The 23,764-nt window shown below is 47.1% G+C and overlaps 1 protein-coding gene across 5 annotated transcripts in view; it reads right to left on the minus strand.

Annotated features, from left to right (window-relative positions):
• CYFIP2 (cytoplasmic FMR1 interacting protein 2) overlaps positions 1-23,764 on the minus strand; it is a 132,968-nt gene that overhangs the window by 73,506 nt on the left and 35,698 nt on the right. For all 5 annotated transcript variants that reach the window (XM_033180473.1, XM_033180474.1, XM_033180472.1 and 2 more), the window contains exons 6-17: positions 23,474-23,655; positions 21,217-21,313; positions 19,729-19,857; positions 16,221-16,325; positions 14,252-14,343; positions 12,320-12,437; positions 9,550-9,669; positions 8,927-9,052; positions 6,222-6,388; positions 5,348-5,495; positions 2,079-2,232; positions 537-693 (exon numbers count right to left, since the gene is read on the minus strand). In XM_033180473.1, the coding sequence (XP_033036364.1) occupies positions 537-693; positions 2,079-2,232; positions 5,348-5,495; positions 6,222-6,388; positions 8,927-9,052; positions 9,550-9,669; positions 12,320-12,437; positions 14,252-14,343; positions 16,221-16,325; positions 19,729-19,857; positions 21,217-21,313; positions 23,474-23,655 (1,595 nt within the window). The remainder of the gene's footprint in view (positions 1-536; positions 694-2,078; positions 2,233-5,347; positions 5,496-6,221; positions 6,389-8,926; positions 9,053-9,549; positions 9,670-12,319; positions 12,438-14,251; positions 14,344-16,220; positions 16,326-19,728; positions 19,858-21,216; positions 21,314-23,473; positions 23,656-23,764) is intronic.

Here is a 23,764-nt window from a genome sequence, read left to right on the forward strand (position 1 = left end):
CTGGAGAGGGAAAAACACAGCCAGCCACTTACTAATGACTTCCCTTAAGGAAGACAGTTTTATACTTGCTTGGGAAATAGAAACAAGTTCAGAGTTAGGAAAAGACCATCTTTCAGCCCTCTCTGATGTTCCCAGAGCCTCCACCGCTTAGGAGCAACTTACTTTACAGTCAGCCCAAAGAAATAAGTAGTCCAAGATGCAAATAAAACCAGGACTTGTAAACATGTATCTGGGACTAAAAGACATCAGGTGGCAGTTAAGAATACAAGCTTCCTGCTCCTGAGATTACTCTTTTCTGAGCATAGCTGTTATGGGGCTGACAAAGCATAGGAAGGGCAGCTGGCCTGGGAAACTTCAGAATTTATCTGCAAGGCTGAATTAAATGATTCTGTCTGGCTGAGCTTTCCCCGTGGTGGGGCACACGGCCTCATTTCTTGTCAACTCAGTGCTTCCTTCTGGAAAGAACGGAGCTCCCTGGTAAACTGCCCTCCACTTGCACCCCAGGAGCCACCTGCTGGCCCGATCCTGCCTCTTACTCCATCATGGAAGGTTCTTTGGTTTCCAGGATATGGTCCGTTAGAATCCAGGGCATGGACATCTCAATGGGGAACTGGATTCGTCGGCCCATGGTTAACTCCAGGAAGAATTCTCGGAACCAGAGCTGGGAGAGGTCGCAACACTGCTGCAGGGCTTCTGAAAGCATAAGGGAATGAGCCTTGGGTTACTCTTAGCACTAAAAGACCTTAGTTCTCATTGTTTTTATTAATTTTCATTGTTATTGTCACTGTGTTAGGTATGTAGCAGGTACTAATATTGATTAGTAGATCCTGCTCTCTTTTACTTAAAGGCAAGCCTAATATCTACTTGGAAAATAGCATTTGTTAAGCTTGAGCGGCAGTGGTTGTGGGCTGGCGGGGGAGAAGAGGAGGCAGTGATGTTTTAGAGCTTTAGATGCCCCTATAGTTCCCATCACCCTTCTACAAAGTCATCCTGAAAACCTGCAACCTAAGCTTGAAAAGTACGCTCATGGCTGGGCGCAGCGGCTCATGCCTATAATACCAGCACTTTGGGAGGCTGAGGCAGGCAGATCACTTGAGGTCAGGAGTTTGAGCCCAGCCTGGCCAACATGGCGAAATCCCGTCTCTACTGAAAATACAAAAAAAAAAAAAAAAAAAAATTAACCGGGCATAGTGGTGCATGCCTGTAATCCCAGCTACTCAGGAGGCTGAAGCAGAATTGTCTGAACCTGGGTGGCAGAGGTTGCAGTGAGCTGAGATCACACCACTGCACTCCAGCCTGAACCTGGGGAGCAGAGGTTGCAGTGAGCTGAGATAGTGCCACTGCACTCCAACCTGAGCAACAGAGCAAGACGCCGTCTCAAAAAACAAAACAAAAGTGTGTTCATTACAGAAATACAGTGTCAGTGTCAAGATAGACCCCCAAGTGCCCACTTTCAATTGGAATGTGACTCCTTGACGTCTTGTGTGTGTTAATTCTTAGACCCCATACAGTTTAGAGGCCTTGAAGGCCCTTCTCGGGCTACTCTCTAATGGATAAGAATATACTACTTGTTACAGTCATCACTCTCTTCAATCCCAGCAGACATACGAAGACTCATGTCCCTGAGATACTACTCTTCCTCTGCCCTAGACATACATCTTACTAAAAGGAGAGGAAGTGTGAAGAACACAGGACTGGGATGCAGCTCGAGAGCCTCCCCTGCTGGCAGCAGCAAGTGCTACGTAGCGCTCAGCTGCGGCTGAGTAGCAAGTCTAGCATCCATGTGTCTGTATGGGCATATTCTTGTTTTTGATCCCTCTCTACTAAGGACTTTATGACAAATTAGCCACAAGTATCTCCCGGACAAATTTAGCTAGGTCAGAATAGCTGAGTTGAACCTGGCCTTTCCTAGCTCCAAAAGCCCACTGGAAAGTGTGTGTGTTTTTTCCCTGGCAGTGATATGTGCCCCTTAGGGTCAACGATCACGTCCCTTTGTCATGCCTGGCTTGGTGGTCTTAGTGGCTCTGAGACCTTCATCCCCTCCCTCCATGCCTTAGCAGGGATGGGATGCAGCTCACCACTGATGTTGAGCAGATGTGTGAAGAAGAAGGACTGTTTGTGAAAGTCCTCTATGGCGAGGACAATGGGTCCGTCGAGGCTGCTCCTCAGGGTCTTCTTGGAGCCGCTTTTGTCTGCAATGAGCGATTCAAGCATGGTCCGCACCATGTACAGCTTGAAAAAGAAGGCAAGATGAGAAGGTCAGAAGCTGGCCCTCTACCCCAGGGGAAAAGGTTGCTTCGTGTTGTATTTATTTATTTATTCTTTTCTGCAGATGTCTGCTCTTAAAAAGCATTGTCCTAAGGAAGCACCAGTTTAGGGTTTGAGAAGTAAATGTGGAACTGTGAAAACCTTCATGGCCAACCCGGGCCCCGTGGCATCCCTGGGCCGGTGGACCTGGCCACGGCAGGTGGCTCCCTGCTCTGCTTGGCCAAGGGTGTGTATATCAGAGGAGAACCTCATTACGTGTCATCTGGGAGTCACTCCCTGTTTTCCCAGAGGGCCACAGAAGCCATGGGCAGAGCACTGGACTGGGAGTCAAAAGACCGGGGTTCAAGGCCAGGCACTGCTGCTGATTTGCTGTGTGACCTTAGGCAACAAAGCCCCCACTCTGGGCCTCAGTTGTCTCATGTAACATGAGGGGGTTGGACCAGATGCTTTCTCACACCAGTCCCTTTCAGAACTAACATTTGAGGAACTGAGAAATGGGATAAGATCAGAACGAACCCCCTCCCACACCTGTTCCTGACCCTCAGCGTTTTGACCCCGAGGCTGAGCAATGGCGCCCCCTTGGTGGCATCAGCTGCACTGCACAGCCTGTTGAAGTCCGGGATGGAAGGCGGGTTAACGTTGGTACTTACACAGGAGGCTACTAGACAATTAACTCCCGCTTACAGGGTGCCTTAAGTGCAAAGGATGCAAGTGCGGTGGGGTGGTTCTCTTTGCTAATCTAGATCTCTCCACATCATTTGTCTGTGAATCTTAGGGCTGGAAGGGGCCTTGAGGAGCCAGGCTAGTCCATTCCTGCTGCCTCCTCGAGAAGGGTACCCAAACCACCCAGCCAGGCGGTGTGATACCAGGGATCGGCAGCCTCTTCGGCCCTGTGTGCCACCAGTGGGGTGAAACAAAGCCCTCGGGGACCACTGGCAGGCCTAAGACACAGATAGGAGAGAAGGAAGAGGGAACGGGAGGGCAGGAGAGACAGGGAAGAGGGAGAGAGAGAAAGAGAGAGAGAGAGAGAGAGAAAAGCAAGAGGTATTGTATACGGTGGGAAAGCCGCCGCGACTGCCGGGGGCTACCTCTGAGACACTCCAACCTCCCAGCAACCGCATTCGTCTTCGCTGCCTCTGGAGCTTCCCTGGGATCTTCCCCACCACATGCCTCACACTGATGCGGGCAGGGCAGCCACAGAAACGTGACCCACCATCCCTGCCACAGGGCTTCCTTTGTGGGAAAGCAGCCATGGTGGCCGTCAGTGCCTCAGACAGTCCCCCATCTGCAGGCCTGTTTGGGGGGGCCCGTCTCATCATCCCTAAGAGCCGAGAAGCACTCTTCTCATGACGGCCTCTCAAGTCCTCAAAGGAAGAATCCAAGTCTAATCTGTTGTGGATGCTGTCTGATTGATAGCCAACTCTAACTATCTGAAAACTGGTTTCACCTGTAAGAGGGTAAACTCTTTTCCCATGTACTTTTACTTAACAGAGCATTTAATTCACCAAACCAGTCTCTATCCCAACTATGCAAGATGCCCATGTCTACTGTGTCCTGTAAACCGTACCAGAGCCCTGGGTGGGTGTCAGGAGACCTGGGTTCTTGTCTCACCTCCACCTGGGACTCACCTTGTGACTTGGACAAGTCACTTCCCCTCTCTAGACCTCAGTTTTCCCATCTGCAAGATAGGGGGAGGGCCTAGGTTTCTCTAAGAGCTCTCCCAGCTCTGGTGGTCTAGGAGTCTATTCAACATGTCTGTGCCACCCTAGCATGACCTGGTGGAGGCTGGGGGTGAGGGGGGATTTACTGCTGGTGACCCACCCCTCTCACATTATCTACACGAATCCTCCCTTCCTCACCTCTCCTTTTCTCTCTGCCTGTTAAGCCCCCTCCTCCTCCTTTCCAATGTCTTTTGTACCTTGTCTGTCTCCTGCTCACTCATGTCTTAAAACTTACAGAAACACCTGAAAGCCCTGCTCAGTGTCCCCCAGACCTCAATCCTTGATACTACACAGAACTGTTTGCAGACGCTTCCTTGGGGCGTTCTACAACCAGCCAGTGAGATTGATGCAAACTGGCAGAGGGTTGTCAAGCCAAGGGGAATTAAGACGACCCTGCCGAGAACCCACCTCTCCCCTGCCCCAGCCCCCAGTACAGACACAGACACACACACAGGGAGAAGGGTCAGGGGGTGGGCCTCGGACGGTCCATCTCAGGTGACTGAGAGCAGAGAGAGGCTTAAAGGTCATGGGAAGTCAGGCCTCTGAGACCCTTAAGCCCGCAATGAGAACCATCTGCTTTTTCCAGTACATCAAAAATACTACCAGAAACTACCTAGCCTTAAGTAGGTAGCAGGGACTTAACGGAGATGCTCAGATTATTGACTTTTTTTCTGTAATGTTATGACTGCTCTGGATAAGCCACGGGCGACCTCTTGCGCAGAAGCTCTGGCTGGCAACTCTGAGTGTTTCCAAATACTAGACTTCCTCTAAGGGGACAAGGGCTTTCAACACTTGCACTTTTGGAAGGATGTGGAACTAAGGGATATTTTGTTAGTAACACAATCTCATCCGAAGTTTTCATTTTGTAGAGAAGATAATCAGAGCTCAGAGAGCTCAAGGTGCTTGCCCAAGATCACACAGCAAGTCAGAGGCAGAACTTTTAGGGGAAAGGGCCAGGGCTTATTAAAGAAGGATAGGATAGATGCGTATAGATTCCACTTTAACCTCCTCCTGCACTTTGGAATCTATACTTCATAGGACTAGAAGATAGCCAGGCAAGGTGGATGTGGTATTATCCCCATTAGCCAGTTTAAACAACTGAGGCACAGAGAGATCTGTAACGCGCCCGAGGTCACACAGGTATCTAGGACTAGAATCCAGGTCTCCTGAATCTTAAGCCAGTGGTCCTCCTTCCTATATCAAAACAAGATGGCAGAATAAGACCAGAGCAGCCGCTCAACCCTGCCCCTCCTGACCAATGGCTCCCAGTCCCACTGCCCACGGCCAGCCATGATGATCTACCATAGCCCGGCTGGCCTCTGAGTCAATGCAGCTGGCCTGTGCCTGGAGCCGCTTACCTGTGTGCTGGACGGCCCCACAGCACGCCGGGGCACCTTGATGTCAAATCCACCTTTGGGGTCCTTCTCCCCTCTCAAGCATGGGTCATTAGGGGGCTCTCGCCCTCCCTCCCAGTCACAGATGGTCTTTCGAATTGCCTGTAGGACACTGGGGAAGGAAGAACTAAGACTCAGACCAGGTTTCACCATGGGAAAAAGACACTACAAGCTTGTGTGTCTAGGGCCCATGGTGTCCCAGGACCACCCACATTTGAATTCTTGGGGTGTTTGTAAAGCATGCTCATTTCTGCCCCCATTCCAAAACTCTGGTTTAACAGATTTAAGGTACGGTCCAGGAATCTGTGCTTAAACAAGTGTCCTACATGGTTCTGATGTCCAAGGGATGTCTGAGAACTCAGCTCTGAGCCCATCAAGTGAGACAGAACTTGTGTGAGGCAAGATGTCTATTTTTCCTTTCTGGTTATCGGGGAGTCTCATTGGTCTTATGAAATCTGTGTGTGCTTAGTTTTCATAATAGCTTAGATGTACTGCATACCTACTCCATGCTACATGTGCTTAGGTCTATCTGTGGACCATCTCATTTCACCATCCCAGCAGGCAGCAGGTGGCATTATAATCCCCATTTTACAAATGAGGAAAACTGAGATTTGGAGAAGGTCAGTAACTTTACCAAGTTCACACAGCTAGATAGCAGTGGATATGGACTTCCAGAGATGAAGGCTTAATTCATCCCAAATGCCCAATCTCCTAAAGAACCCTCTAGAGCTTGTTGGAAGAACCCGTGTGTGTTCAGTGGCTGAGCCAGGACATCCTCTCTGAAGGGTATCTGGCATACTTATGTCTGATACGCTCCTGAAGGTATCTGAAAACCCACCTGATGAGGACGTTCTTCTTCTTCCGTACCGCCTGCCGCAGGGGCTCGCGCAGCGTCACCTGGGCGAAGTCCTGCAATGCCGCATAGATGGTGTTCCTGATGGCCTGGTTGAAGACACTCTCCATCCTGCCCATGAGCACCTGCAGGCCTTTGATCATGGCGATCACCTGGGCAGGAACAGGCCAAGGGTCAGGTTCACCATGTCCAGCACACCAGCTCTCTACTACCCATCATCACCTCGCCAGGGGAGGTGGGGAATGATATCCAGAGGCATAAGGCCAGTGCTACTCAAAGTGCCAGTGCATGGCTAGGTAGGAGACATGTGCTAGAATGTACGTACATCAGCACTTAGCTTCATTCATTGAGAAAGTCTTGCTACAAAACACAAATGTCAGCTCAACTAACAGCATTCTTCGCAATGCAACTGATTTTCATCCTGGCACGAGCTCCTGATTTTGTTGCTCGCTGCTGACAAATGGCAGCTGGCCCGTGGGCCACCATTTGAGCAGTTTGAGAAGTGCCCTGGCTTTTGAAGGCCCCTCCATAGACCAGGCACCCACAGACAACATCAAATAGAACTTTTTTTAACATAAAATTTTCTAAAGAATTTTTACAACCTTTGTTTTTAAAACCATTTGGCCAGTTACTGCTTGAGTTTATAAGATCAAAATTTCTCCTGCAGAAGTCATGGGGGAGACTGCCTCTACTCCTCTATTTCCCTTCTCCTTACCCTAACTCACTGAATCTGTTTGGAGAGATTGGGATTCAGGCGTGCGTGATGAGAGAAGCCTGGCTTGACCTTGGCTCGCTCTTTTGGGACCTGCCTGCCTGCAAGTACGTGACCTCCCTTCTAGGTTTCTGGCCACTTCTTGCAGTGACCATCCCCTGCCCACCCCGAGGAAGGGAAGCGTGTATGTATGCAGCTGCTTTGCCTATTACCCAGTGGCAAGTTTAATGAGATGTAGGAGGCATAGGAAGACTGGTGTGGCATTGGGTGAAAACCACATTATCTAGTTCAGCTTTACCAGCAGTAAGTCTGAGCCTTTGACTCCACTGGCCTCTAACATTAATTTCTCAATTGATTCAGAATTCAGAAGCAAAGACACGTGGCAGATCGTCCACCTCACAACTGCCACACAGATCACACCCATAATGGCATGTTCCATTTCTGATTTCTAGATTCATTTCCTGTAGGTTTCAAATGGTCCTCAAAGAAATAGCTGTCACTCACAACCTAGTATAAAGGAGTTTTCCTCCCAAATAGAAACATCATTTTGTAATCAAACAAAACACAATACAAAAAGGTATAAATCAGACAGTCCTGTTTCCAGAAATTACTACTGTTCATGGTTTGGTATACATCATAAATATTTATGTCCTTCAGTTTTCCACAAATATATAAAAGTATATTATATTTTGGTATAAGTGGAATCATTTTATATGCTGTTCTGTTTTTGGTCTAAATGTCTATATTTGGAGTTTCTTTTTTTATATGTTGATATGTACTTAGATATATTACATATTTCTTTACATATTTAAAAATATCCACATTTATGTGTATATGCATCTTTATTTCTAGATATACTTTTGCTTCTTCCCTGTATGCATGAAAACTACAGATATGCTGTTCTTTAACTGTTTCTTTTTTAACTTAACAATATGCTGAGCATAGCCTTCCATGTAGGTATATCTTTTTTACTTTTTATTTACTTATTTTTTTTGAGACAGAGTCTCACTCTGTCGCCAAGGCTGGAGTGCAGTGGCACAGTCTTGGCTCACTACAGCTTCCACCTCCCGGGTTCAAGCGATTCTCCTGCCTCAGCCTCCCGAGTAGCTGGGATTACAGGTGTGTACCACTATGCCCGGCTAAATTGTTTTTGTATTTTTAGTAGAGATGGGGTTTCACCATGTTGGTCATGCTGGTCTTGAACTCCTGACCTCAATTGATCGACCCATCTCAGTCTCCTAAAGTGCTGGGATTACAGGCGTGAGCCATGGTATATCTTTTTCAGACTGCACAGTATGCAATGATATATCTGAGTCTTAACTTATTTACCTGGTTCCATATTGAAGAACATTTAAGTTGCTTCATATATTTTGGTATTATAAACAACACTGTGATAAATATCCATGTACATATATCTCTGCACAGTTGGCTTATTTCCTTGGGATATATTCCCAGAAGAAGAACTTGGCCAAAGGGTATGCACATTAAAAACGAGAGTACATATAATCACATTGCTCTCATAGAAAGCCTATAAAATGTAGACTGACCACTAAAGACATAAGAATGTCTATTTCCTGCAATTTAACCTGCAACAGGCATCACCCAGCTGTCAAATCTCTGCTATCCTGATGGTAAACACTGTATCCCACCTTTTTCCAATCAGTAGCTCTTGGACCACTGATCACTTTGGGCATTTTTCATACCTCTTCTAGCCATTTGTGTTTGTTTCTTCTGTTGGTTTCTTTGTGCCCATTTTTCCAGTGGAATGGATGTTTTTCTTTGGATTTTTAAGAACAGAATGAGTTTCTAATCAATTCTGAGTAACAGAATAACTTCTGACAAATTAATTTAGATGGGAGGACAGGGAAGAGCATGCAAATTGGGGCAACCAATGTTGTTTTCTTGCTTAGAACTACTCAGGAACCACCATGAGCTACAGCCTCAGGGACAGAGGGAGATGCAGGGAGTCTGCACCTACCTCAACGAAGGCAAATTTTTCCTCACTGGTGTAATTGTAGCGCGTGGCTCTCTCATATTCTTCTGCGGTGCCAGGACAGTCCTTGTTGCAGAACTTGTCTGTGGGATGAACCAGCTTCCAAGAGTACTGGGGAGAGTGGGAACAAACCAAATGTCCATCAACTGATGAACGGACAAACAGAATGTGGAGGATCCATGCAATGGAATATTACTCAGCTGAAAAAAAGGAATAAAGTACTAATTCACGCTGCAACATGAAAAACCTTGAAAGTATGCAAAATAAAAGAAGCCTGACACAAAAGGCCACGTATCATACGATTTTATTTATGTGAAACAACCAGAATAGGGAAACCTATAGAGGTAGAAAGCAGATTGCTCAGGGCTAGGGAGATGGGAGGGGAGATAACACTTTTTGAAGTGATGAAAATGTTCTAAATTTGACTGTGGCTATACAACTCTGTGGATATACTAAAAACCGATGAACTTACACTTTAAATGGGTAAATGATATGGCATGTGAATTGTAACTCCATAAATCTGTTAAAAAGAGAGCACTAGGGGGAGATGGAGGCAGATTCCAAAGAAAGAGAGGTCAGTGTGAGGTCCTCTACCCGGAGACACCTACCACCTCCATGACATGGGCGCTCCACTTGGATAGAAGCTGCAGACCCCGCAGGGCTAAGTCGAAGAGCTCGCGATACTCCTCGTCTGACTTCTGGCTGTCCAGCCCTGAGCCCGTCACCACCTGGGGAGCATCAAGTGTCATACTCACGGTCTATGTGCCTGACACTTTTATATATTATCTCATTGATTCCCCCAAGAACACTGCAGGGAAGTGCTATTATTACATCCCCTTGACAGATAAACTGAGGCTCAGACAAGTGTCTTGCTGAAGGCCACGTGGTTTATAAATCACTGAAGGTTTGGGTTCAGGTGGTGATGCCAGAGCCCCACTCATAACCACCTTGGAGTATCACAGGGCAGCAACTTTCAAACTCTGACTGCACTCACCGTAGGAAGTGCACACTATATAGTAACTCATGAACATACATCTACATAGAGATATTAAATATATGTATGCAACAGTATGTTTTTCTCTTTTTTTTTTCTTTTAGAGACAGGGTCTCACTGTGTTGCCCAGGCTAGTCTCATGGGCTCAAGCAATCCCCCTGCCTCAACCTCCCAAAATGCTGGGATTACAGACATGAGCCACCCACACCCAGCCTCAACAATATTTTTTACAAAGCAATCTTACTCTTAATATATGGGATTCCTTCTGATTTTCTATTCTATATTTACATAAAAATGCTAATCACAAACACTAAGTTGATTTCACAACTCATCAGACATGACTCACTGATTGAGAGGCAGTGGATAAACATCTATATAATATTCCACAATGGTACAGAATATGTGCGTATGCACAAACATACTCCGCGTGTGTATATATGTACATACACACATATGCATATATAGCCAGTCCTCATTATTGGTGGATTCTGTATTTGTGAATTCTCTTACTGGCTAAAATTTATTTGTAACCCCAAAATCAACACTCATGGTGATTTCTCAGTCATTTGCAGACATGCACCCACTCCCAGCTGAAGTCGGACAAAGTGACTCTGCCTTCTTGTTTCAGCTCTCATACAGTAAACAACTGTCTTTTTTGAAGTCTCCCTAGTGCCATGTCTTCTATATTTTTGTGCTTTTTACTCTAATCGCTCAATTTAAAATGGCCCCCAAGCTTAGGGCTAATGCGCTATATAGTGTTCCTCTGTGCAAGAAAGCTGTAACATGCCTTATGGAAAAAACTAAGCGTTCTAGATAAGCTTTGTTCAGATGTGAGTTATAGTGCTGTTGGTCATGAGCTAATGAATCAACAATAGAGATCACATCAAGTGTCTTTAAACAGAAGCATGTGTAAAACAAGGTTATGTAAGGATCAGTTGATGAAAATGTTGTGACCAGAGGCTCACAGGGCTGTAACTCTGATTTCTTCTTGGAGCAATGATTTAGTATTTGCTACTTCAGAGTTCATGGCCACTTTACAGAACTGTGAATAATGAGAATCAACATGTACAGAGCATATAATTTTAAAAAATATCTTTGGCCAGACTCATTCTTAGACCACATCAAAATGTGAGTAGGAATTAAGAGCTCTGGCTGGGGGCAGTGGCTCATGCCTGTAATCCCAGCACATGGGGAGGCTGAGGCAGGAGAATCACTTGAGTCCAGGAGTATAAGACCAGCCTGGATAACATAATGAGATCCTGCCTCTATTTTTAAAAAAGAAATAACACATTTTTAAAAATTTTTTTAAAGAGCTCTAGCACTCAAAGTAAGTTATTCCTGTAACTTCAGTTCAATTGATTGGTACATATGTTTAGAAAGCTAAAGGTCTGGGCTTGACCTTGGTCCCTGTGGGCCACAAGTCTAATGACTACAAGTCATGGTCTAATGGCCATGAGTCCTTGCTTTTGTCAGACTGTCCCCATTTCAGGTACGTTGCTCTGTGATCAAAGGCATCTCCTGAGTTGGGGTTTGTAAAGTAGAGTCACCATGGCTGTTAGCCACATGGTGGAAGCAGTGAGCATACGTGGGTCAGTGCACAGTCACCCACGAGTGCTATGTAATAAAGGAATCTGAGTCAGGGGATCAGTGTTTGTCAAACAGCATATTCATGTGTTAGGAGGGTATGTATGGGACGAGAAACAGAAGGATATATACATCCAAATACCAGTCTTCGTTGGTTCTGGGATGGTAGGATTTTATGTGATTTTCTCTCCTTTTGCTTATTTGTGTTCTTTCCCGAGGTTTGTGCACTGATCATGTCTCCGTTAAAAAAAAAAAAAGTTTTTAAAAAAGGAAAAATTAAGCGAAATGTAATTATTGGTATCAGTGGAGATTTTTATGACCTTCATCTGCCCTTAAGTATATTAGTGATTTTTTTTACAATGATAATTTATTGCTGTGTAGTTTAAAAACATTTAGGTAATGTTATGAGTATGAGTGTTCTGTTTTCTTGCCATCCAGCGTGGTGATGGTTTGCATCACTTACCATGTACAGGCAGAACTAACCATCACCAGGCCTTTATTATCTGCCATATCTTTTATCCTCTCAATGAACCTTTCAGGATAGATACTGTTATCACCTTCATTTCACAGATGAGGAAACTGAAGCAGAGAGATGTTGAGTAACTTGCAAAGGGCAGCAGCACCACCGGAATTCACCCCAGTCTGCTTGGCTCTAAAACCCCTGCTGTTGGCCACTTTACCCTCCTGCCTCCCTCCCTCCTACTCTCCAGTGTTCTGTGGATCCACGTTCTTTTCTGGCTGCTCCTTACCCTTCTGGTCCTGGGCCCATGGGCCTGCTTCCCAGCAGCCTGTGTGCTCACCTCACTGTTGCTGTAGCGAGCAAGCTCGGAAATGAAGCGGATGTGGTCATCCCGGATCTGAACCATCTGCTCACAGATATTGTACTGGGGGCTGATGCTGCTCTGGGTGCATGTCCACCTGGGTAGAAAATTATGGGGTCGGAGAGGGTCCCAGCCTCAGGCGCCTGGGTGGGACAGGCATTAGCTGCTCCTGGTGCTCAGCCCACATGGCCAACTCCCCTGGGTGACACCAAATGGTATCCCAGCCGCCTCAGCAAGAGAGCCTGCTAAGTCCAACACTGTGGGAGCTTCAGGCCTAGTGGAACAGTCCTTCCTCCTCCTCCTCCTCCTCGGGGCTGGCCTCATCTAGGACCCAACTGTAGGCCTTTCCAGATACCTGGTCCATAATACTTACCAGTAATGTAAGGGAGGGAAGACAGCGTCTCTAGGGCTACAAAGGGGTGGAATCCAAGCACAGAAAAAGCAAGGTGGGCAACCTCCAAAACCAGCCTACCCACTCTGAGAGCACAGACACTCTGCAGTTGAAGCTGGCTTTGGGGGCCCTTTGGGCTGAGATTGCGAAAATCTGAATGTGACTGTGCCTCTTTTCCAACAGCACCCTGGCAACATGGAAGCACATGTGGTGGGGGAAGCCAGGGTCACTCTGAGACATGGGGGCGGCCCCTCCCTCCACCCACTCCCTCTACCTTTCACCCCCTTCTCTCCTTCTCTCTCCACTCTCTTTCCTCCTTCCCTCCGCCTCTTTTCCACTCCTTGTGAAAAGATGTCATTAGGAAAAGCATCCTAAGTCAGAGAGGAAATGAATGAATGAACATCTTCACTCTCCATGCCCAAGAGAAAAACCACCACCCCCTCTTCTACCCTCAGGTGCTGGTGACCCAGCAGACAGACGAAGCACAAGCACCAGACAAGGCAGAAAAAAGATTCTAGGGAGAATTTAGTATTTCAAAAGGAGCCCTGACATGCCCCTCATAAGAATGGCAGAACAGTGACAGCCTTCCTCAGGCCTCCCTTCAGTATCACTCAGAGAGTTACCTGTGGAGAGGGGAGCACGCAGCCCCTCACACTCCGCCCCAGTCACTGCTCCCAGCCAGCTTCAGCTGGCCGAGAAGCCAGGCAGGGAAAAGTGAGGAATGAGTTCACATTCTCCATTCCCTGCTTTTCCTGCAAAACCCCCTCTCACGCTAGCAGCCAGAGGGTGATGAAGCAACTACACGAGCTTTCCTTTGGACACTCATTTGCAGAGGCTCCAGGCAGATGCAGTTCAAGGACACTCCATTTGTATTTTTTTAAGATGCCAATACACTCAGCCTTGACTAAAGGACAGCTGGTTCCCCTCTGTGTGGAAAAGCCACAACTCTGGGTGAGAAGCACACAGAAGGAACCTCCCTAACAGCCTCAGAGACCAAAGGGGCAGCCGAGGTTGGAGCCCCCCAACTTCAGTGAGGCACTGACACCCCAGGCCTTTGTATAGATGACCTAGAATTGTGGTTTATAAAGTGGCTGAAGGTGAGGCTGCCCACCCAATTCACGACTCCATGATGGACTTAGCACACGGTCATCTAACCTGAGAGAATCAGCATGAGGAGGAACAAGGCCACCTCTCCTCACCGGACCACTGAGGGCTGGCCACTCCTCCAGAGGAGGAGGTGGACTTCTGCTGTCCTGCTGCAAGGATGTGCGAGTCACTGCTGGGCTGGACAAGGGGCGTGGCTGTGCTCTGAGCCCTTTTGAACCTGGCAGCAAAGGGCGGATACAAAAGAGCTCAGAGCACCCTCGCGGCTCCCCCTCCGGCCGGCACCTGTATTCTGATTGATGGAATCCACCTGCCCAGGACTCTGGGGAGGGAGGAGGGGCTGAAGTGGCCCCTCAGCTCCCTGCCCGGGCTGGGCATCCTCGCGGGAGCCGAGAGACATTACGGCAGGCACTCACTTGGACTTGTTCTCTTCATAGTGAGCACTGGTCTTAATGTATCTGGCCAGCTCTATCTGCATGTCGCCGAAAAGGGGCACCACCTGCAGCTGCTGCAAAGGAAGCAAACACAGCTCGTGAGATGCTGAGGAGGGGCTGGGGCGGCCGCCTTCGCTGCCACCCCACCGGGGGAGGCAGGCCTCTGTGTATGCCTGGGGGCTGACCCCTAGTTTCTGCTTCCAATGATGCTACCATGTGACTCTGAAGTCAAAAGGAACCCTAGTCACGTACAGGTCCTCCCCTGCCTCCAACCAACTCTATGTTCTAGGCAATGGAGCCCAGAGAGGCAAAGTGACTTGTCCAAGGTCACTCAGCCAACAGCATGGGTGAAGGCCAAGGACTGGATGGACGGCTGCCCAGTGCAGGGTCCTTTCCGCTCCAATCTTCCCTGGCTTAAAACATCCTTGCTGCTATAAATTCTGGGCTAGAAGCAGGTGTCTGAGTGCTGTTAGTCTTCCTGAGAAAGTCTGTACTTGCAAAGCAATTAAAACCATAGTAATACCTAACACCAGAGGGCAAACAACTCCAGACCAAAAACCAAGGCAAATGGCAGGGAGGCTGGTATTTACTGTGTGCTTCTCATGCACTAGGTACTAAGACAAGCACTTTAAAAACAGTATCTCAAGCCATACAAGAGCCCTGTGAAGTCTGTACTATCATCATTCCCATTTCAGAGAAGAAACTGAAGCTTAAACAGCTTAAGTGATTTTTCACAAAGGCAGACCAGCTAGAAGAAGCCAGGATTATACAACCCAGGGCTCTGAGTTATCTATGGGAACCCCACTGAATCCTCCAGGGAACCCTACAGAGCCCATACCCTTGGTATTCACATTTTCCAGACTTGAACTCAGTTTCAGAGTGATTTAGCGACTTTCCCAAAGTCATCCAGCTATTAAGTGGCAGAGCCAGACTTATACCCAGGCCTGCCAAGGGAAAGGTTGTATTCTCTTTCTTCGACCCTCATCTCATTCATGCTGACTTAGGAAGATTTTGCAAGGGTCTCCCAAAATGAGTCCTATTTTCATTTGGGGCAACTCTAGAGAAAAGTAAAAGTTCCACCCTTGAAAACAAGCAAAGCCAAGGCACAGAATTCCTTAGTGATTTATGTTCCTTTTCCTTAACCTTGAAGAGTCAGTGGGACTCAGGCCCAATCTAGTGCCCTGCATGTCACACCACTAAGGAGTTTTGCTGTGAATATTAATCTGGGCTTTCCCAGGTCTGACCTCTCAGGCTTGCTCCATGCCCACAGTGCCCAATGCTAGAATAAATTGAGAACATGGGAAGTTAATTCCAAAGTGTAAGATTCCTTTGCAAAATTCTAAGAGGCTTAGTTTAACTGCAAATTTTTAAAGATCTGGAGCCAAAAGATCAACTCTCAGAGGCACTGAAATAGAGTGAGTATATGACGGATGTTGCTGAGGCATTCTATCCAGAGGTAAGGGCAAGCTGAGGTGGCCCCTGAGGTACCAGGTGAGAGGCTGTGATTCTGCAAATGTAAACCAATTTAAAATCCAGTCTTTAATCATTCTACTTCTGTGAGCTCTGATTTATACTGGAAATTAGAGCAGGTGCTGTCTTCTGGGATGCACCTCTTTAAGTGACAAGGGACTTCAGGAAAAAAAAAAAAAAAAAAGCAGCATTCAAAAAGAAGCACAGGGCCTCCTCCTAGCCAAATCCCAGCTGAATCCTGAAACTTGGAACTATGTGTGGCTTTCATGCAACAGCCTTCTAGGGCATAAATGCCTCCATCGATGGCAGCTGGAGGCCCTGCTGTTCTATTCTCTCCCTCTTCCTACTCTTGGGATCTTTGGAGCTACAGCTCAATTAAAAAATCCTGACAGTTTTCTGGCTAATTTCATCCCTTTCCCCCAAAGACATCTGAGCTCTGGTAACCTCAGCCCTCTGCCCAGCCCCAGCCCCAGTTGCTGACCTTAAAGAATTTATCAATTTTGCTAAGATTAATTCTCTTCTTGGCATCCAGTTTGTAAATGTTACTGACATTTCCATCCATTAGGTAGAGGCCAAAGCCCATCACCTAGAATGAGAAGGGGGCACAGCATAGAAACTAATCACATCCGCTGGAAAAGTTTAAAAACAAAAAGGTAAGTCTGTATATGTCACACACACACATACACACACACACACACACACACACACACTCCGTAGAGACGCACATTATATTATAAAAACCTATGCATCTTCAAACAAAGGCAGGAAATAGAAGTCTAATTTCAACAAGAAATTCAGTGTATTACTATGGCAGCTACTTCTTCAGCCCTTACTATGGGCCTGAGTCTGTGCTCAGAGCGTTAATAAGCATTATTTTCTCAAGTCAAGTTCTCTGCAATAACCTTATTCTACAGATGAGGAATCAGAGACACAAGGAGGTTAGACAGCTCGCTAAGGCCACACAGCTAAGCAGCAGAGACAGAAGCTGAACAATCTGTTGATAACATTTCCACATTTAGATCCTTCTGAGAGAAAGGGCTGCTCCTAGCTCCTTGCTGTATCCCAGGGTGTGGCACAACACAGGCATCTGATGAATACTTGAACAGGTAGTGAATGTGAAAGTATCCACCTCTTTCTCCACAGAAAGGACAATGTCAAAGTTTCCAAGGAGCCGCTGGTGACTTTAATTAAAAAAAAAAAAAACTTCCTGAATTTGCCCTCTGAGTGGGTTGACATTCTTGATTCCAACCCTTCTAACAGTTTCTTGAATGCTGGCTTGTTTTGCTCCTTTTAAAATGTATGCAGAAGGGGGCCTGAGCAGCTGTGTCACTTTCTCACTGACCGTGAGAAAGTCACTTCTCTCTGTGCCTGTTTCTCACCTGACATGAACAGGATGCAGCAGGGTACTGCTAGGGTTGCTTCCCCTGTGGGTGCATTTACTGTTTTTTTTTTTTTTTTTGAGATGGTCTCACTCTGTTCCCCCACCACCCCGCCCAAGCTGGAGTGCAATGATATGATCACGGCTCACTGCAGCCTCAACCAACTGGGCTCAAGCCATTCTCTTACCTCAGCCTCCTGAGAAGCTGTGACTACAGATGCACGCCACCGTTGGCTAATTTTTGTATTTGTCTATAAAGATGGTGTTCCACTATGTTGTCTCAAACTCCTGGGTTCAAGTGATCCTTCTACCTTGGCCTCCCAAAGCACTAGGATTACAGGTGTGAGCCACTCTGTGGGTACATTTTTGTTCTGCAGAATGAACTTCATCCTTTTCTGCATAAGAGCAGACAGTGCCAGATGGTGGCATCTGAGTTCACTAATACAAACTACCCATGTGGCAAAACCATGTGAAGGCCAGATTGAAGAGGGCGGGGAACAGAGAGGGAAGAAGGCAGGGAAGTCTGAGTGTGGAGGGCCAGAGAATTTGAAAGCCGCATTAAGACTACTTGGTGGGCTGGTAGGTAGTGACTTAGCTTGTGGAAAGTTACAGCAACCGCCCAGGCAGAGCACCAGGGGTGAGAGGGGTGTGTGAACTGTGACTGGCTTCTCTGGATTTCTGACAGTCAGGAGGAAGCCAGGGTGAACGAGTCTCAGAGCCACCCAGCCCTGCAAACTTAATTGAGGTGCTAAGACATGTAAGACAGGAGCACCAACACAGGGCTGCGATTCTCAGAATAGCAGGAGAGACACTGAAGGAGAAAAAAAAAGGAAAAACCACCAGAATGTTGAGAGGTAAGGATCTGGGACAGAATCAAAAGGGGCTCTGCGGGCGTGTATAAAAAAATGGGAGAAGGCTGTTCATGTCAGTGCTACAACTGTGAGGTGCCAGTTAGAGACAACCTAAGCTAACAATGGAATAATGGCTAAGGAAGGCTCATGGAAATCACATTATTTCACAGCAGCATAACATCGCCAAATAAATTTAGTCATGTGAGAAAAAATGGATACACGGTCATGCAGATTGCAAATTTTGAAAATATATAAGCATAGCAAAAAACTTAGAAGGACATACATAAAAATGCTGAAAGTAGACCAGGCGCAGTGGCTCATGCATGTAATCCCAGCACTTTTGGAGGCTGAGGCAGGCAGACTGCTTGAGCCCAGGAGTTCAAGACCAGCCTGGTCAACATAGGAAGACCCTGACTCTACAAAAAAATTAAAAAAAAAAAAAGTTGAGTGTGGTGGCATGCGCCTGTAGTCCCAGCTACTCGGGGAGCTGAGGTGGGAGGATCGCTCGAGCCTGGGAGTTAGAGGCTGCAGTGAACCACGACTGTGCCACTGCACTCCAGCCTGAGAGACAGAATGAGACTCCACCTTGGAAAAGAAAATGCTAAAAGTGTTAACTCTTGGTGAAGAGATTGTGGGAGATGTAAATTTTTTTATGCTTTGCGGTATATTCCAGATTTTCCAAAACAATAAATATGACAATTATAGAATGAAACGTGTAAACTGATGAAACAATTGTGATCACTTTGGCAAAATGTAGCAAAAGCTTGAAGATTTATTTTGTTTTCTAGTATGGAGATTCCTTAAAGAACTAAAAGTAGAATTACCATTTGATCCAGCAATCCTACTACTGGGTGTCTATCCAGAGAAAAAGAAGTTACTGTATGAAAAAGACACTTGCGCACATGTTTATAGCAGCACAATTCACAATTGCAAAAATATGGAACCAACCTAAATGCCCATCAACCAACAAGCAGATAAAGAAAATGTGTTCTATATACACATCATGAAATACTACTAAGCCATAAAAAGGAACAAAATAATGGCATTCACAGCAACCTGTATGGAGTTGGAGGCTATTATTCTAAGTTAAGTAATGCAGGAATGAAAAAACCAAATGTTGTATGTTCTCATTTATAAGTGGGATCTAAGCTACGAGGGTGCCCAGGTATAAGAATGATATAATAGACTTTGGAGAATTGGGGAAAAGGCAGGGAGGTGGGTGAGGGACTACACTTTGGGTGCAGCATACACTGCTTGGGTGACGGGTGCACCAAAACCTCAGAAATTACCAGCAAAGAACTTTTCCATGCAACAAAAAAACACCTGGTTCCCCAAAAACTAATGAAATAAAAAAGAAAAAAAGATTTATTCTGTTTTTCCCTTTGAGCCAGCAATTCCTCCTCTAGGAAGCTGGCCTTGACAAAAAGATGTGCACAAAAACTGCTACAACGGTGTTCAATGAACTTTAGCAAACAAATATCCAACCACAGGGGATATGTTACATGACAATGTTCCAATACAATGGAATACTTGGCAGTCATTAAACATAACATTGTAGAAATAGCCTTAATGACTTCTGGAAAGGTGACTATGGTATATTATACTACAGGAAAGGAACAGGTTACAAATCATTATGTGCAGTAAGATCTGTATCAATGTTTAAGAAAAAAGAAACATTGTTTTTTAAAAAGGATTTTTAATAAGAAGAAGGTGAGAGGGTAAGCCCAGGCCCCATGGGTGTGGCCTCAGGGGAGTTTTACCTTGAGGAGCATGTGTTTCTCACTGGGGGTCAGGTACATCTTGTTCTCGTAGTAATCCACGCAGATATTGACAATGTCAGCCAGCAGCTCCTCATAGCCTGGGATCACTTCCAGTTGCTGGTGGAGACACTGAACAGCAGCACCACCCTCAGGTTAGGCAGTGCATGTATCCTGTGCCCTCACCTGCACCCCTGCAGAAGGCCCACAGCTGGCAGGTGTGGTCCCCACTGATGGCCAGGAATCACAGCTCCAGGGAGGGCAGCCTGCATGCCAGCTGGCACCTGATGCCTGAATCCTCTCCTCGATGTCCCCACAGTACTCCTGCACACCTCCCATGGCAAGGAACTCATCCCCCTATTTAATTCCCAGGCAGTTCTGATGGTTAGAAAGTGCTTTCCTGGCCTGAGCTAAAAAGCAGCTCAGTTTTACAGCAATAGGCTTCTTGTCATTTCAGCTCAGCTTGGAGGACGTGGGTTTATCTAGGATGTCTTCTCAGACAATGGCAGCAAAACCCCACCCAGGGGAGGAGAGCTGGCAGTGGGGAGTGGGGCAGGTGTCTCCCTCCCAGCAGGACACAGCAGTAGAAAAACATCTATTAGAGAAGGGTGTGAGGTCCCCACTCCAGGCCCTTTCTCTCCAAAGGGACCAACCAGGACCCTGCAGGGTATGCAGAGAAGGACACTGCTGTTACTTCCCACAGGCAAGAGAAAGAAAACCTGAGGCCTCAGTGACTGAACAGCTTTCTGCAGTTACCAGAGTGGCAAGGGCCCTGTCAACCCAAGGGCCTCTGTGATATGGATTTGAGCGTGAATACCCTTGGAAGATGGAGGATCCCCTCAGTTTTGTCCTGAGTCCTGCAGACATTCTTGCTAGAGCCTGTTTAGGCTGAAGTGACAGAAAGCAAGACAAGTGATGCTTATCTTGCTTATGTTGGGCAAAATGGGAAAGTGGCAGCTGAGGGGAGTGCCCTGGTAAAGCAGTGGCAGCAATAACAACTATGTCTTCCTAGGCCCTGAACATCTGTCAGGATCTGCATGCTAAGAACTCTTCATATACTGGTATCATTTATTTCTCACAACAGTCCTATGAGATGGGTTCTCATAATATTCTCAAAATAACAGACCCATTTTACAGATGAGGAAACTGAGGCTTAGATTGGCCCCAGGTCTTACAGAGTGGGTCAGTGGTGGTCTAGGATTAGAAAACAAGGCTGCCTAACTCCAGACCCCACGTTCTCAACCCTGACGCAGGGTCAGAGCACTGGCTGAGAGGGCTTCATGAGAATGACAACTGGAGAGGGTGAATGGGCCACCTGGGGTTGGGAGGAGAGGTTTAAGTCCTCAGCTGCATTTCACTCTCACGGAGGGCAGCAGAGATGGAAGCTGCAGACTGAGCTTGTCTGCTTGGGCTCGTGGTCCACCCAACCCCTATATGCCTGCCTGTAATCCCGAGACACCAGGTCAGGCCTAACAAGGAGTCTTCCCTCACCTGGGTGATCCTGTTGTGGTTGGCCAGGAACATGGAAAGGTTCTGCGACTCCTGGATAGACTGGGGATCCGCCATCTTCCGCAGGAACTGTGCCGCCCTGAAACACAGATAGTGGGTGCTGCAGAGAGGACTGTCCAGGCACAACAGCCTCAACCATGCCTCACAGGCTCCCATGCCCACCTAACCCAGAGTGACACCATCCTGGAAGTTAATGAGCTCTGAATATCCCAGGCAATGCTAATGTTGAAACAGAGTGTGTTCTGAAGTCATTTGCTTTGAGGCTGTCTACACCCTTGTAATAAGGACCCCTTAAATTAAAAGGCAGGAATGTACTAAAAATCTCTGAAATCTCAGATAGTTTAAGGGGAACTAGCACCCCATCAACCAGCCAGGAGTGGTGAAACAGGGAGTAAAATGATCATCCTTGTACCCTCCTGTGACCTCCTGTGAGGCTGCATGGTAAGTTATGGAGAAGCAGTGCAGGTAGGATGCTAGAATGCACCTGTTGTGTATTCCATTATTTATAGGAAAACTTCAACATTTCCAAAGCAAAGCATTGTATAGAAAACAGAAGTCTATGGAACCTCACAGAATTTTAGGTGACGGGATGACGGGCACAGGGAACACAAGCAGGACTTGATGGGAGAAAGCTGTGGCTGCCTGACTTCCCAGCCTAACCTGGAGATGGTGCCACCTGTGTCATCACGAACTGTGAAAACAGACAAGACACCCCGTCTTGCTCATGACCTAGCTGGGCCGCAGAGAATCTCATTTGCGGCCATGACAGAAGCAGCCTGGCTGCAGCTGGGGAAAATTTGGTAGAAGATATTATGCAATAAGCTACCCATAAAAAGCACTTTGGGAGGCCAAGGCAGGCAGATCACAAGGTCAGGAGTTCGAGACCAGCCTGGCCAATATGGTGAAACCTCGTCTCTATTAAAAATACAAAACTTAGCCAGGCATGGTGGCAGGCGTCTGCAGTCCTAGCTACTCTGGTGGCTGAGGCAAGAGAATCGCTTGAACCTGACAGAGGTTGCGATTGCACATTGCACTCCAGCCTGGGTGACAGAGTGAGACTCCATCTCAAAAAAACAAAACAAAACAAAACAAAACAAAACAAAACAACTTTGTAAAGCTGTCAACTTCTAAGTCAGCCTTGAGATGGGGCCCTGCCTGCTGGACACCACCAGATGTCACAGTTGACTCAGGAAGGTAAACTTGTGAGAATCAGTCTGTTTTCTCTGGTTACCTTGCAGCCCAGGAAGATGCTTTTATCAGAGGCACAGCAAATCCTTCTCAAGAGACTTCTGGGTGGCTGTATACCGGTTTCTGGAATGACTCCTCCCCTACTTTCAGTCCTCTTTTTTTTTTTTTTTAATTTAAAAAGAGAGACGGGGTCTCACTATGTTTCCCAGGCTGGTCTTGAACTCCTGGGCTTAAGTGATCTGCCTGCCGTGGCCTCCCAAAGCGCTAGGATTACAGGTGTGAGACACCTTTCCTGGCTAATCTTTTTAAGGGCTGGCGGAGACCCTGAACTCCAAAGGCGAGCAACCATCCCATCAGGGTATCCCCACCTCTACACCTCCAGTGACTGATAGAAGGTTTAGCGTATGACTCAAGCTGAATCAAAGGCAATCCTTCCCGGGAGGATATTCAGAGTTCCAAATACTAATTTGGAAGAAGCAGCATCCCGTCCTTCCTTAGAAGCTGGGGTTGCTGCACTGGCCTGAGGAAAGCTGCTGGAAGATTCCATGGACCTGAGAATGAAGCCAATGTAGAGGAGGAGGTCGAGCTGAGAGCTGGAGGCACCCAGGTTAACATCATCATGAGTGCCTGCATGCAGGTGTGCCTGGACTGTCTGTGAGCCAATTCATTTCCTTCTTTTACATACACTGTTTGAATTGACTTTATGATTCTTGCAGAAAATTACTTATGTAACCATTCTGTGATGATCTTACTGGTCCCATATTACATGGGGCAACGTAAAATGCTGCTGCTCCACAGATGGGGGAATAAGGATTTGATTCTATCTTAAGACATAAAACTCTTCAAAGATCAAGTTCTTCCAAGGCCCAGCTCTATGCCCTGTTCCTCAAACCACACTGAATCAGGCCGAGCCCCGCTGTATTTGGGGGATGGCTAGTTTGGTACCAAAGAAAGAGCAGGTGAGAGGGGCTCCATCCTCTTCCTCCACTTGGCAGGCAGCCCTGGAGGAGGGGCCCGGCTGGGGAAAGGGAGAGAGGGAGGTTGCCCTGACCTTTTGTAGGCAGAGTGGTCATTCTTGACGCTGCACTTCATGTTCTTTAGCTCATCTAGGACAGCAAACATGTTGATGAACTTGCCCAGGGTCAGGAGGTAGGCCTCAGAGACAAAGTCCTTCCTGCGCTCGGCGTGGCACAGCCGCTTCACCTCGCTGCAGAACCGCTCGATGGCCTTGCGCTGGAGGCAGAGGGGCAGCGAGTAAGATCCCCTGGGGTGGCTCACTGTGCTCCTGTGCTCTCTTGTAGGGGCAGGGTCCAGGCTCCTTTAGGGCCCTCCTTAGAGCCAG

This window comes from Trachypithecus francoisi, unplaced genomic scaffold (assembly GCF_009764315.1).
Source record: "Trachypithecus francoisi isolate TF-2019V2 unplaced genomic scaffold, Tfra_2.0 Lachesis_group2, whole genome shotgun sequence".
NCBI classification, from domain to species: Eukaryota; Metazoa; Chordata; class Mammalia; order Primates; family Cercopithecidae; genus Trachypithecus; species Trachypithecus francoisi.